This window comes from Solanum tuberosum, unplaced genomic scaffold (genome assembly GCF_000226075.1).
Source record: "Solanum tuberosum cultivar DM 1-3 516 R44 unplaced genomic scaffold, SolTub_3.0 scf00121, whole genome shotgun sequence".
NCBI classification, from domain to species: domain Eukaryota; kingdom Viridiplantae; phylum Streptophyta; class Magnoliopsida; order Solanales; family Solanaceae; genus Solanum; species Solanum tuberosum.
In genome coordinates, this window is record NW_006239046.1 from 377,920 (window position 1) to 392,484 (window position 14,565).

At 39.4% G+C, this 14,565-nt stretch overlaps 2 protein-coding genes across 2 annotated transcripts; both read right to left on the reverse strand.

Annotated features, from left to right (window-relative positions):
- Positions 1-4,201: 4,201 nt before the first annotated feature.
- On the reverse strand, positions 4,202-8,470 carry LOC107061170 (uncharacterized). The gene is made up of 6 exons (XM_015310005.1): positions 8,215-8,470; positions 7,719-8,133; positions 7,653-7,677; positions 6,735-7,537; positions 5,042-6,626; positions 4,202-4,957 (listed from the first exon to the last, which is right to left on the reverse strand). Exons 1-6 carry the CDS (start codon positions 8,468-8,470, stop codon positions 4,202-4,204), a joined length of 3,840 nt encoding a protein of 1,279 aa, XP_015165491.1.
- A 2-nt stretch (positions 8,471-8,472) lies between these two features.
- On the reverse strand, positions 8,473-10,476 carry LOC107061171 (uncharacterized). The gene is made up of 2 exons (XM_015310006.1): positions 10,286-10,476; positions 8,473-10,207 (listed from the first exon to the last, which is right to left on the reverse strand). The coding sequence occupies exons 1-2, from the start codon at positions 10,474-10,476 to the stop codon at positions 8,473-8,475; spliced, it is 1,926 nt and encodes a 641-aa protein (XP_015165492.1).
- Positions 10,477-14,565: the final 4,089 nt, after the last annotated feature.

Sequence of the window (14,565 nt, forward strand, 5' to 3'; positions counted from 1 at the left end):
TAATCATATTAAGTATCATAACATATTTAACTAATTCAAATAAACTAAACATAATAATTAAATCAAAAATATAAACATGCTTCATTATTTTTGAAGTTACATTGCAAAGTGTAAGGAAAGAAATATACCTAAAGAGATGATGACAAAACAATGATGAAAGCAAAACTCAATTCAACTCCCAAAAGACCACCAAAGATGAAATATATATATATTTTTCTTTTAGAAGTTATGATTTTCCCTCTTCTAATTTTCTGTACTTGTTTTTTTTTCTTCTTCCTCTTTAATGAAATAAGAATGGGGGTTTAAATAGGTGTTGAGCATTAAACCCCCCCACTCTTCTTGAAAACTTAAGAGCCAATGCATGCATTGGACTCTTTGTTTTCCCAAGGTGCCACCCAAGATGACCAATTGAATTTTTTTTTCTTTTTCTTTTTTCAAGATAAAATTAATTAAAAGACTACATTGCCTTTTTAGATGACCCATTTCTTTTATTCATTAATTGAATAATAGCTAAATGGGTCATCTAAAAATTTAGAATAGGCCCAAAATGTCATTTGAGATGACCCATTTCTTGTATTCATTAATTGAATAATAGTTAAATGGGTCATCTGAAAATTTTAAAATAGGCCCAAAATTGATCAAGACCCAAAAATCAAAACAAAATCAGTCCACTAACATAAAATCTAAACATCTAAACTATTTTGAAGATCAAACACAACAAATAGGGTAGAAAAATAAAAATAAGGAATAAAACGAATTAAAAAAAAAAAAACTCAAGCAACAACTTAAACATGAACTTGAAGAACACTAACAAAACAATACAAATCCGGCATCAAAACAACTTATATGGTTTTTAAAAATGTGATATTGACGGATTTGGATAGAGGATGAGAGGGGGAAATGGTTGACAAAAATTTTCGGACGATTGGAGGTCGCCAGGGAATTTTTTTTTGACGAATTTTGGACATAAACTTTACATCCAAGGATTTCCCTTGAAGAGTTCTACACTTTTATGTAAAGGATATAGGACGAGGATGACCGAAACTTCGTAAATCTAAAGAAAAAGGTGAAGATTTATGTTTGATTTTCTTAGATCTACGGAGTTTGGCTATGAATATCAACGAATGGTTTGCGAATTTGTGTAGAGGAGGGTGAAAGAAAGAAATGGTAAAATTTTTGGAGATTTATCCGTCCAAGGGGTGGTGGCCACCGGGAGTAGTGGCGGTGGTGGTGGTGGCCGGCCGGCGGCAGGTGGAAGCAAAGGGGAGAACAACAAAAATAAAAAATGACAATAAAAATTTGATTTTGGGATTTTGTATTTTTGGTATGGTCCCATAAGAACCCTTGGATCAAAAATCATGGATGGTTAAGATTTAATCTTGACCATTTCTATTGGACCGGGTCAGAATTGATTGGGCCATCAGAATTTTGTCTAAATTAACCCAATTAAATTAAAAATTGGGTCATTTGGGCCAATTAAAAAATAATATAAACAAAGACAAAATTACCCAAAATACAAACAAAAAATATAAGACCTTACTATATATTGTAGGAGTAAATTAAACACGTCAAAAATTAGACAGCATGCCCCTCTTTGCTTGGAAACATGAAGAGCTTGCAAGTGAAGAAAGTGAACGAAGTGGCTAATTTTTGACTGTGCAAACTCCGTTGAAACCTTTTTGAAAAAGATGATCGAACCTTGCTTTAGAGGTTGCCTACATATCCTTCATTAAAAGGAAATCAGGTCAGTGTAGTTCGAGAAACTTTGATAGCTGAAACTATCAGAAATTGCGGTCAAAAGATTGCTTCACATTGCTTGTCATCATCTACCGTCTATAATTACAAAGAAGAGAGCTTAGAGAACTATGCCTCTCTACATTATAAGAGCTACAAGATCCCTACTTGTTGTTTTTTCTTAGGGTCTCGTCTTGATCTTTGACTTGCTCTGTGCGTTATCTTTGATATTGATCTTCATGCTCTCTTGGCGGCTTGCGGATCATTCTGAGGTGCATGTTTTAAGTTGAGTTGGCGGTTAAAACTCAAAATTCTAGATCACAAAATGAAGAACCCAAAAAGGATGTGTTTCTGTTAGGGAAGGAAAAAAATGAGAATTTTAAACTAGGACGTATAACCCTAGAAATAAAAGGAGAAGCGGGGTGTGTTGCCCTGAGAGTTTCAAATAAGACGTATTGTCTTTGTGGATTGTCCTAAGATTGGGTATATCCCCAAAAATATGATTCTGGTGTGTATAACCCATGAATGCTGGTGCGTATTGCCTATTTGTGGATTGTCCTAAGATTGGGTATATCCCCAAAAATATGATTCTGGTGTGTATAACCCATGAATGCTGGTGCGTATTGCCTATGATATGCATATGGTGCGTATTGCCCATGAATAGAAAATTGATGCGTATTGCATGTGAATAAGGACTGGTGCGTATTGCACATGAAAGAAGACTAGTGTGTTTTGCACATGAACGCAATATCGATGTGTATTGCATGTGATTTCGATTGGTACGTCTTGCTTATGCAATAAAGACTGGTACGTTTCGCACTTGAATAAAGGACGAGTGCGTATTTGCACGGAATTTGAATTGGTGCGTATTGCATGAAATTCAGATTGGTGCGTATTGCATGAAATTCAGATTGGTGCGTATTGCATGAAATTCAGATTGGTGCGTATTGCATGAAATTCAGATTGGTGCGTATTGCATGAAATTCAGATTGGTGCGTATTGCATGAAATTCAGATTGGTGCGTATTGCATGAAATTCAGATTGGTGCGTATTGCATGAAATTCAGATTGGTGCGTATTGCATGAAATTCAGATTGGTGCGTATTGCATGAAATTCAGATTGGTGCGTATTGCACATGCATAAAGGATGATGCGTATTGCACATAAATAAAGGACGTGTGTGTATTGCACGGAATTTAGAGTGGTGCGTATTGCCCGAAGCTCTCGAATTGAGAGGCAAGAATGCAAATAGCATGAGATGAAACAACAAACATGTGAAGACTTAGGAGAACTTCCTTTTTGTGATGTTTCATTTTTTACTTGTAATCTCGCATTTTCTTTTGTTCCTGTGTTGAGCAAAAGAAAGAGAAAAATTGTTAGTTTAAAGCAGTGGTTGGTTTGTGGCCTTGATGCTCCGATGACTTGACCATACTTCTAACCAATTTCTCCAACTCTACTCAAAATTCTTGGTTGAACAACCTTTGAAGCTTCCTCTTTGTTGATTCAGGGGTGTTGATCTTTTTGGTACTACCAAATATCATGGTGCGACTATATCGTGTTCCTTCACGAGTTTTCAGTGAAGATTTGAGGCGTTTTTAGTCCTTGCTTGAGGCATGTCAACTCAGCTTTACTTTTGGGAACCCGTTGTAAGTTTTGCAATCTTTTACCTTATTTGTCAAGAGATTATACTGAAAAGACTAGAGAAATTTCAGATTTAAGAGTGTGAAAAAAAAAAATTGGATCAAGAAAGATTATAAACTTAAGGAAGGACATTCCTTTTGAAGAAAAATGAGAAAGAGAACTTATTTGGAGGCACATGTCGACTTTGAGTGAACCATGACATGCACTTTGGACTTGACCCCGGATCCGCTTGAGTTGTCTAATTCTCAAATCTGAACCATTATCAATTTATAACTGATCTATGTATTCTTCATGTAGAGGTATCGAGAAACAGTGTTCTTTACAGATTTCTCCCAACTAGTCATTTTCATGATGTTCTCTTCTTTTATCTTAAGGTGCCCTGCAAGGGTTTTCACCGATAAGATTTTCTATATTGTCGTCTTATAGTGCCTATAAAGGTTTTCATCGATAAGACTTTCTTTTTTTTTCTTTTTTTTTGACTCGACAAAGTTGTCCTTGATGATCAATTGTCCGTGCAAGACACATCAAATTTATCATTCTCAGAGTTGATCAAAATGTTGGTTGCTAGAATAAAATCAAAAACGAAATCAATTTGACTCTATTCTATCAAAAAAGAAAAAACAAATGCCCCAGTTTTCTATAGATACTGGAATATTGATTATTTTTTTTTGGTATGACCGAACCCCAAAGGGTTGCCTACGTATCCTTCCGGAATCAGGTCAAACGCAGTTCAAATTTTTCGAAGAGAGGTCTTTTTTTTTCTTTTTTTTTTTAGGAGATGCCTTTGTTCTCTCAACCACAAACTTGTCACAGTATCTTAGAACGCATTAGATGTAGTATCTTTTGACTGTGTCCGTATTAACAATTATGCTTGTGATTTTTCCCTCCACATCAGTAAGGTGTAAGGTTCCTTTGGACAACACTTCCTTGATAAGATATGGACCTTGCCAATTTGAGGCAAACTTTCCCTTGGCTTCTTCTTGGTGTGGGAGAATGCATTTTAAGACCAGTTGACTTACTTCAAAGTGTCTTGGGTGCACCTTTTTGTTGTATGCACGAGCCATCCTTTGCTGATAAAGCTGGCCAAAACAGACGGCCGTCAATCGCTTCTCATCTATTAATGTGAGCTGCTCTAGTCGGGTTTTGACCCATTCAGTATCTTCAATTTCAGCCTCGACAATAATTCGAAGAGATGGAATTTCAACTTCTGCTGGTATCACAACCTCAGTCCCATACACCAGCATATAAGGAGTTGCACCAATCGAGGTGCGCACTGTTGTGCGATATCCTAAAAGTGCAAAAGGCAGCTTCTCATGCCATTGTCTAGTGCCCTGAACCATTTTCCTGAGAATCTTTTTGATATTCTTGTTGGCTGCCTCCACAGCTCCGTTGGCCTTTGGTCGGTATGGAGTAGAATTGTGATGCACAATTTTGAACTGCTCACATACCTCCTTCATCAAATTGCTATTAAGGTTTGCAGCATTATCTGTGATGATAGTTCTTGGGATACCAAAACGACAAATGATGTTTGAATGGACAAAATCCACGACCGCCTTCTTAGTGACTGCCTTGAAAGTGATTGCCTATACCCATTTAGTAAAGTAATCAATTGCGACCAAAATGAATCGATGTCCATTAGAAGCTTTTGGCTCAATTGGTCTGATGACATCCATTCCCCATGCAACAAAGGACCAAGGAGTGGCCATGGGGTGCAACTCTGAAGGAGGTGATTGAATGAGATCACCTTGAATTTGACATTGATGACATTTTTTCACAAAGCGAAAGCAATCCCGTTCCATGGTAAGCCAGTAATATCCTGCTCGGAGTATCTTTTTCGCAAGGACATATCCATTCATGTGTGGTCCACATACCCCAGCATGTACTTCATTCATGATCTTCTCGGCTTCTTCAACATCCACACATCTCAATAAGTTCAGATCTGGGGTGCGTTTATATAAAATTTCCCCGCTAAAAAGAACCACTAGCCAGACGTCTAATAGTTCTTTTTGGCTTTTATTGGCATGTTCGGGACATTTCCCTGTTTGCAAGAAATTCCTGATGTCTAGGTACCACGGCTCACCATCTGATTCTGCTTCCACAGTGTTACAATAGCCATGCTGGTTCCGAAGTTGAATCTCCAAGGGAGTAATACAAGTGTTTCCAGGAGGAAGAAGCTTGAGGTCTCGAGTTTTCCATTCACCTTGAGCTTGCCTAATAAGCAAATCAGAATCTCCCAGCACAATCAATTCTTGCACACCCAAATCTATTTCCATATTTAGACCCATGATGCAAGCTTCATACTCTGTTGTGTTATTTGTACAGCAGAAACGAAGTCGAGCTGTTGCAGGGTAATGTTGTCCTGTGGGCGATATGAGAATTGCCCCAATCCCTGTGCCTTTTTTGTTGATTGCTCCATCAAAGTATAATTGCCTGGCCTGATTTTCATCTGGATCTACTTCTTCAACTGAGTTAATCTCTTCATCTGGAAAATATGTATCCAGTGGTTCGTAGTCGCCATTGACTGGATTCTCTGCCAAGTGGTCTGCCAGAGCTTGAGCTTTCATTGCAGTTCGAGTGACATATATAATGTCAAATTCAGTGAGCAAGATTTGCCATTTCGCGAGTCTGCCAGTTGGCATTGGCTTCTGAAAGATGTACTTCAAAGGATCCATCCTAGATATGAGGTAAGTTGTGTAGGACAAAAGGTAATGCCTTAACTTTTGAGCTACCCAAGTTAGGGCGCAACATGTCCTTTCCAAGAGGGTGTACTTGACCTCGTAACTAGTGAATTTCTTGCTTAAGTAGTTGATAGCTTGCTCCTTCCTGCCTGTGGAGTCGTGTTGACCGAGAACGCACCCAAATGAATTGTCTGTCACTGAAAGATATAGAAAGAGAGGCCTATCAAGTTCAGGTGGGACCAATACGGGAGGTTTGGACAAATATTCCTTGATTTTTTCAAAAGCTTGTTCACAATCCTCCGTCCATCTGACAACAGCATCCTTTTTCAAAAGTCTGAAAATGGGCTCACAAGTGGTTTTGAGTTGAGCAATAAACCTGCTAATGTAGTTCAACCTCCCAAGTAGACTCATGACTTCGGTCTTATTTTTCGGGGGTGGCAAATCTCGAATGGCTTTTATTTTGGAAGGATCTAATTCGATTCCCCTTCTACTGACAATAAAACCCAGAAGTTTTCCAGATGGAACTCCAAATGCACATTTTGCTGGATTAAGCTTGAGATCATATCTTCGCACTCTTTCGAAGAATTTTCTCAGATCTTGCACATGGTCAACTTATGTTTTAAACTTGATGATTACGTCGTCGACGTATACTTCAATTTATTTATGCATCATATCATGCAACATAGTGGTCATATCCCTCATGTAAGTTGCCCCAGCATTTTTAAGACCGAATGGCATGACCCTATAGCAATAAGTCCACCATGAAGTGGTGAAATGAGTTTTCTCAGCGTCATCTTCGTCAATCAAGATTTGATGATACCCCGCATAGCAGTCCACAAATGATTGAATTTCGTTTCTGGCACAATTATCAACTAGAATGTGGATATTAGGCAAGGGAAAATTGTCTTTTGGACTAGCTTTGTTCAAATCCCGATAGTCAACACAAACTCTTGTCTTTCCATCCTTTTTCGGCACAAGAACAACTTTTGCCAACCAAGTAGTGTAACGAATGGTTTGGATCACATTTGCATTTAGTTGTTTCATGATTTCTTCCTTGATTTTTTCACTCACGTCTGGTTTGAATTTTGTTCTTTTTTGTTGGACGGGTGGAAAATCAGGATGAGTGGGCAACTTATGGACCACTAAATCAACACTCAAACCTGGCATGTCATCATAGGACCAAGCAAACACATCTTTGTATTCAAACAAAAGTTGTATTATGGCATCCCTAATTTCCTTTTTGACATGGAGACTTATTTTTATTTCTTTGACTTCCTCATTACTTTCCAAATTGATGGCCTCAGTTTCAGAAAGATTAGGCTTAGGTTTGTGCTCAAACTGTTCCAATTCCCTATTAATTTCCCTAAAAGCCTCTTCTTCATCATATTCAACCTCTCGACTCGGGGATTCAAGAATAAACAACTCTTTGAGATCTGGGAGTGAATTCCGCATGCATGTCATGTTATCAAAGCCGGCATTTACAGACTGAAAAATGGAGAATAAGAATCAAGGGAGGGAAAAGACAAAATTTTACTATGAAACTGGAATTTCATTTCATTGAAATTAAAAAAGGATAGAAGGGTTGACATTAAAACAAAACACTTTCAAATATTTGGATCACAACCCTGACAACAACAAAATACAAAAAAGTAGCAAAACAAACTACCAAGACTCCTTCCTTATGGGGAAAGGAGTGGCTTCCCAATTGTTTAACTCAAAACCTGAGCCCACGAGCTGCACATCGGCATGAATTGTACCTTCACCAACTTGGACCATGTTTACTTCACAAAACAACTGACTGAGATCCTGAATAACCTCTTCAATGTCTTCATGAGTAAAGGAAGCTTCCATTTCTGGACCCTGAGGCTTGATAAAGGAATGATAAATATGGGAAATTAGTTGTGGCAACGCCCAATCAGTCCTTTTGTGGTTCTTAGTCTCATCTCCATTTCTCTTGCTTTGTTTGTATCCGAGGCCAGAGGTGCCTTGGTTCCCTAAAAGAGTAATGGGATCCACAATTCCTTGTGAACATAGTCCGAAACCTTTATCATGTTGATAACCATATTTGAGCATTGTCGTTGCTACCATTAAAGAGGAAGAAAGGAGATATGGTTGGATAATGGGGTCTCCTTCTCTAAAGCGATCGACTTATACGGCCTCACAAGACTGGTAAACAATGGAATCACATCCTTCTTTTGCCTCAATGTATGGAATGGAGGGATCTATGTAAATAGGCAAATCATCTTCCCCATGCATAATGATTTCCTGATGGTTGTGTTCAAACTTAACAACTTGATATAGAGTTGATGGGACTGCCCGAGCCATGTGGATCCATGGCCTTCCCAATAGAAAATTATAAGATGTGTCCATGTCCATTACTTGGAACACAATCATAAAGTCCACCGGTCCAATTGTCATGTTTAACTTGATTTCTCCAATGGTATCCCGCCTTGAGCCGTCATAAGCTCGAACAAATATATTGCTGGGGCGATTCTGTCAAGGCTAATTTTCAAGTTTTGCAACGTAGAGAGAGGACATATGTCTACCCCGGATCCTCCATCTATCATGACCCTCTTTACATAGTACCCTTCACATTTCACTGTAAGAAGCAATGCTCTGTTATATCCAGCTCCCTCTGTGGGTAACTCATCAATAGTGAAAGTGATGGTGTTTGACTCAAATATGCGCTTGGCCATTTTCTCTAACTGATTTACCGTGGTCTCCTTCGATACATGTGCTTCATTCAAAATCTTATTCAACACACGACGATGTTCTTCTGAGTGCAAGAGTAGAGACAACAATGAAATTTGTGCCGGGGTTTTCTTCAATTGTTCCACAACAGAGTAATCTGGAACCTTTATCTTTTTTAGAAACTCTTCTGCTTCTTCCTCACTAACTACTTTCTTCAGTGGTACTTGGATATTTTGAGTCATCTTCCCTTTTCTTAATTCTTCTGGAGAATAACATCTTCCAGAGCGTGTCAGCCCTCCTGCTTCATCAACCTCTTCAATAATCTCCTTTCCTCGGTAAACCACTGCGATTTTGTTATAGTTCCAAGGGACAACCTTTGAATCAGTTACCGGAAGCTGTTGGACAGGCTTAACAAAGATAGGTCCTTTTGCCAAGCAATTTTGGTCCTGTTGTGTTAATGAAAAACCTTTCGATACATACAACTTTGGCATACCTGCTCGAACTTCAATCCCCTTCGAAACCCCCGGGACACACAAAACTTTGGTATCAAGGTTGACACCTTCCACACTCAAAGATGCAACTGGTTCTAAACTCTTTATCGGCTTGTTTTCCTCTCCGATATTCCTAAACAACTTTCCCATTTTGCCAAGGAGTTTGTACTCTTGATCATCGTAGATCATACCCACTAAATTGTTTTGAGTTGGAAGTGGGTTATTAGTCATATTTGGAGTGTTTTGATCATCTGTCACAACGACCACTCCATGATCAATTAGCTTCTCTATCGCCCCCTTCAAGGTCCAACAATTATCAGTGTTGTGTCCTAGGCCCCCTGAATGATACTCACATCTTTCATTGGCTTGGAAACCTGGAGCAGTTGGATTCAGACAATGTGGTGGGATAGACCCAATCACTCCTATCTTTCTTAACTTTTGAAATAAGCTGGAGTATGACTCTCCCAATAGAGTGAATTTCCTTTTTTGTCCTTGCTCTTGAGCATAATTTTGCATAGAAGGAGGGTTGTAAGGGACTTGATAGGGTGGTCGTTGTGGGCGAAGGTTTCCTTGAGTTGGGGCTCGAAAATGTGGGCGATTGGGAGAATGCACATATGACTGGGCATTGAAGACCGTGTATGGAGATGGAGATACTGGATATTGAGGGACATAAGGGTAGTAATGTTGAGGATAGCTAGATTGTCCTTGAAGTGGTAGGTAAGGACAATTAGAATTCCTTTGAGCACCCCTTGACCCTGATGTTAGCGAAAAAACTTCCTCTTTTCTTTTACGATTTCCAAAACTACCTGAACCACCTTGAATGGCCTGTGTGGTAGCTTTGATTGCTACCTGGCTCATGATCCTTCCTGTTTTGAGACCACTTTCGACCATTTCTCCAATTTTGATTGTCGTGTGAAACGGTCTTCCCATTGCGGCTGTTAGGTGGTGGAAATAGTCAGGAACTGGAGCCCCTCTGCAGAAATCAACCAATTCTTGCTCATCTAAAGGTGGTTTGACTCGGGCTGCTTATTCCCTCCATTTGATAGCATACTCTTTGAAGCTTTTATTTGGCTCTTTTCTCATATTAGAGAGTGTATTGCGATCGGGCATAATGTCGACATTGTACTGAAATTGTCTAACAAAATCTTGAGCCATATCATCCCAGATGTGCCAGTGGGAGATCTCTTGGTCTATAAACCATTCTAAGGCAACACCAGTCAGGCTCTCACCAAAATAAGCCATGAGCAGTTCCTCTTTACCCCCTGCACCTCTAAGTTAATTGCAGTATCTCTTAAGGTGAGTTATGGGATCACCGTGCCCGTCATACTTATCAAACTTAGGGGTTTTGAATCCAGGTGGCAAGTGGACATTTGGGAACATACACAAGTATTTGAATGCGACACTTTTGTGCCCTCCTAGCCCTTGCATACTTTTCATGTGTTGCTCAATGCTTTTCATTTTCTTTAATATTTCCTCTTGCTCTGAGACTTGAGGGGCCCTCTCAACATCAATAGGGGATCCGAATTGTACAGAATTAGGGACCCCGAATGCTATCCCATGAGTATAGTATTGCTCTGGATGGATGGTGAACTGTCCGTCTTGAGCTGCTCTCTGCGTCACAGTTGGTTGTGGGAGAGTATAGACCGGTGCAGCTGTCGCGACAATGGGATTATTCCTGAATGGCATGCCTTGAGGGCGTCTTGTTGATGGTCCGGCCCCACAATTATCAAATGGACCATACCCCAGAGGAAAGAAAGGGATCTGATATCGGGACCTGAGAAGACGAAGATCGGATACTAGTGATCTCAGGAAAACCGGGGATAGACGTTGGTGGTTCTTGGCCATTGGCCCCAGGCTTGCCACAATTGTGCCATAACATGTCTCAATGTCCGGTTTTCTTCAATAGTTGTTGACTCTCTTGTCGTTGGATCAACTGGAGTATCCACTGGGTTCACCACAGTTTCAGTATGCTTGTCATTGACGCTCTTACCTTAGACCTGGTAAAGTACGGGTGTTCTGCCAGTTTACCACAAACCAACCACCGAAAGCTTACTAAAGAGATGAATGAACAAACTTGTTAGGGGTTAGACATCAATCACACATTTGGTAATCACATAGTAACAAGAGTTCAGAAGGCCATTATCTCATCCCAGCTTTGCTTCGCTCATTGTCTTCCCCTTTTTTTTTCTTTTTTTTTTTTTTAAAGTTTTGATCGAACCCTTTGGAGGTTGCCTACGTTCATGTCGCCGCATGAATCAGATCATTACGTAGTTCAGAAATTTAGACAACTCAACAACATTAATTTAGACAAGTGAAACCAAACCCTTTCATTCATTTCCAAAAACATTAAGCAAAATGACAAAACCAATAGGTTTAAACACAACCATGATCAACATGATCTCTCTGAACACCAAACTTTAAACTGAAACACTGAGTTGTAAAAAAAACAAGATAAAACAAACAAACTAACTAACTAAACAACTAAACTCTTCTTCAATCTTCATCATCTTCCTTGGGCTTTCTTTGTCCTCCTAAGGTCACGTACAGATTCAATAACACCTTCGGCAGATAGGGAACAATAGCCCGTGCTTGCTCAGCCACTTCTGGATCATTCATGTGACGATGATTTTTAATAACATAGGAGGTTTGTTCTGCCAGCTTTGTTCCGCCAACTGATGAATTTGACGCCTAGCCTTTCCCATATTTTCATAGCAGTTATTCAACCAAACCTGATGATCACCAAGATTGTTCCTTAAGAGGGCCTCTCACTCCTCTGTCGCTTCAAGTTGATGTCGAAGTGTTGCTCTCTCAATGATCATTTGTCTTTGCCCTCTTCTATATCGACACACTGATTGATTTTTCTTTTATGTTCTTCTAACTTTGCTTTAAGCTGATCATGTAAATGCATCCAACATGACCTTTCTTTCTCAAATTTTTCCTTCCGCCGCTTAAGTTCTCCCCTTTGGTAGTTCACGACCTCTTCAGATGCCACTACGTCCCTCTTCAATCGAGAAATTTCAAAACTCTGCTCCTTTTTTATTTGTCGGGCCAAGTGAATTCTACTATCCAACTCTTTCTCTAAACGGGCCAATTTCCCCTCTGCATGTTTCAATTCCCCTTCCGCATCTTGTAACTCCAACTAAATATTTCTTCCTCTTTGGACTTGAACTTCTTGCCGGGCAATGGTGGTTTTGGCCTTCTCCAACTCTTTTTCCAACTGTCTTATGATGTGCTGGTCTTTTCTTTTTCTGCTGGATCCTTCGGGAATGTCACCAAATGTTGTTGGATCACGAAACCACGATAAGTACCCAGGCACCACTTTTCCTTTATCTTGCTCCACCACCATTTCACTTACCTCAGAAATTATACTCCCAAACTAGATCTTCAAAATATCAGTGCTATCAAAGGCAAAACCTGGCGGGGTGTCAAATACAAATCTACTCATATCATCATTTGGTGGGATTTCTTGTACTCTAGCCAGCTGACGCATAACCCGAAGTGGGGCATAGGGTTGAACACCTCTAAACCCAATCAACACAAGAAACGAGATACCACTAGACATGCATATGACATCCTTAGCTGGGAACCAGTAATAATTCCACACTATTTCATCAGATGTGATCATCGAAATTTTCTCTTCACACGCTATAATTCCTTTTGAAAAATCAATTTTTGCTTCTCTTTCCTTATGGGAGGAAACATAATTACACCAGTTTGGAGTGAACCTGGGTGCACGATCATGGTGATAAAGATGCTCCAAAAACCATATTTGCAACAAGATGTTGCATCCTTCAAAGTACATTTCCCCATTTATGCATTTAGTCAATGCACATAACATATCTGCCAGGATCATAGGAATAATAGTAGGACTCTCCATTGTGGTCAACGCCTTCACCACCCCAGCCAGACGAATATCGATATGCTTGTCTCGTTTGGGGAAACAATGAGCCCCAAAAACGCGACCATGAAGGCAAAACATCCATTCGCCTTCCAAGCCTCTTCACCCCCTTGGTTGCTAAGTTGGTTCTGATAGTTTTTAAATTCATCTTTTTGGTCATACCTCTCGTATAGAAAGTCCAATGAAACCTAACCATTTTTCAAACTCTCCTTCTCTACTTGATTGATCTTGAGGAGTTGCAAGAACTTTTTGGCAGCAACGTTCTTTGGAATTATAGGTTTTTTGTTGCGGAGATCAGCATCCCGAACACTGGACCCCTTCCCCATGAAGCTGGCGATTTCTTCCAGAGTTGGTGTCATCTCGAAGTCAGAAAATCGAAATACATTATTTTTGAATCTCAGAAAGGAATCAATGCCTCGATCACATCCCTTCTAGGGTCAATCTCCATTATATGCATTAGATGTTCCAAATGTTCTTTTACTCTCCTTTGCTCATGACTCCCCATGTCTGTCCACCATCGCCATAAATTCTTCGGTATTGTGTCAACGATCATGAACTCTGGAATTCCTTCACTTCTAGGCCTTTTGGAACCCTGTCCTTTGGTCGGAGGTGCCATTTTTACCTTTGAATAGAGTCCAATTAATGTTTTATGACAAACTCTAACTGATGGAGGAAAGAAGAGTAAAAAAAATTTATTAAAAAAAAGAAAAACAAAATACCTCTTTTTACAAACACCGAACCCGAGAAGGGATGCCTACCTATCTCATTTTAGTGAGAATCAGGTGTGTGTAGTTCATAAAAAAAAACTCACACTTGAAAGACTATCCTTTTTATTTCAACCTCTTTAATTATAATTTTTTTTTTAATAAAATAAAAAATTGAAAGACAAAGCTATTATAAAGCTGGTCAACAATATAAAGGCCTTCTGAACAAATTATTTTCACGTAACACATAAAATGAACATGTTGGTCTAGAGTGGGCACATAACTTAGATTTTCTAGGTCAAATGCAAATGATACAAATAAACGTAGCCTACCAGAGATAGTTTTTGCTAGGTTTAGCACTTTATTTGAAAGGTGTCTAGACTGGCTTACTCGAGTGGACAACTCGAGCCGGAGAGAGTCAGCCTTACCGGTAGCAGAGCTATTCCGGCTTAACTAGTGGTCCAACCCCGCCTAATATGTGTGACAAACCTAGAACCAGGAGCGTAACCGCACACTGGCTCATCCTAGACAGAAGTCCCGTGGAGCGTATTCGCACACACAATGTATAACAAAATTCTAGAGATTCAGAGGGTGTGCGAGATGAGTCAATTTTTATACAATTACACAATATCAAAACAATGAATCATTGAAATAGCGCAATTAGTCAAAAATTTTTTTTATCCAAATATTCAAAATAGCCAAATATAGTCAATGTACAAAACTCGAATT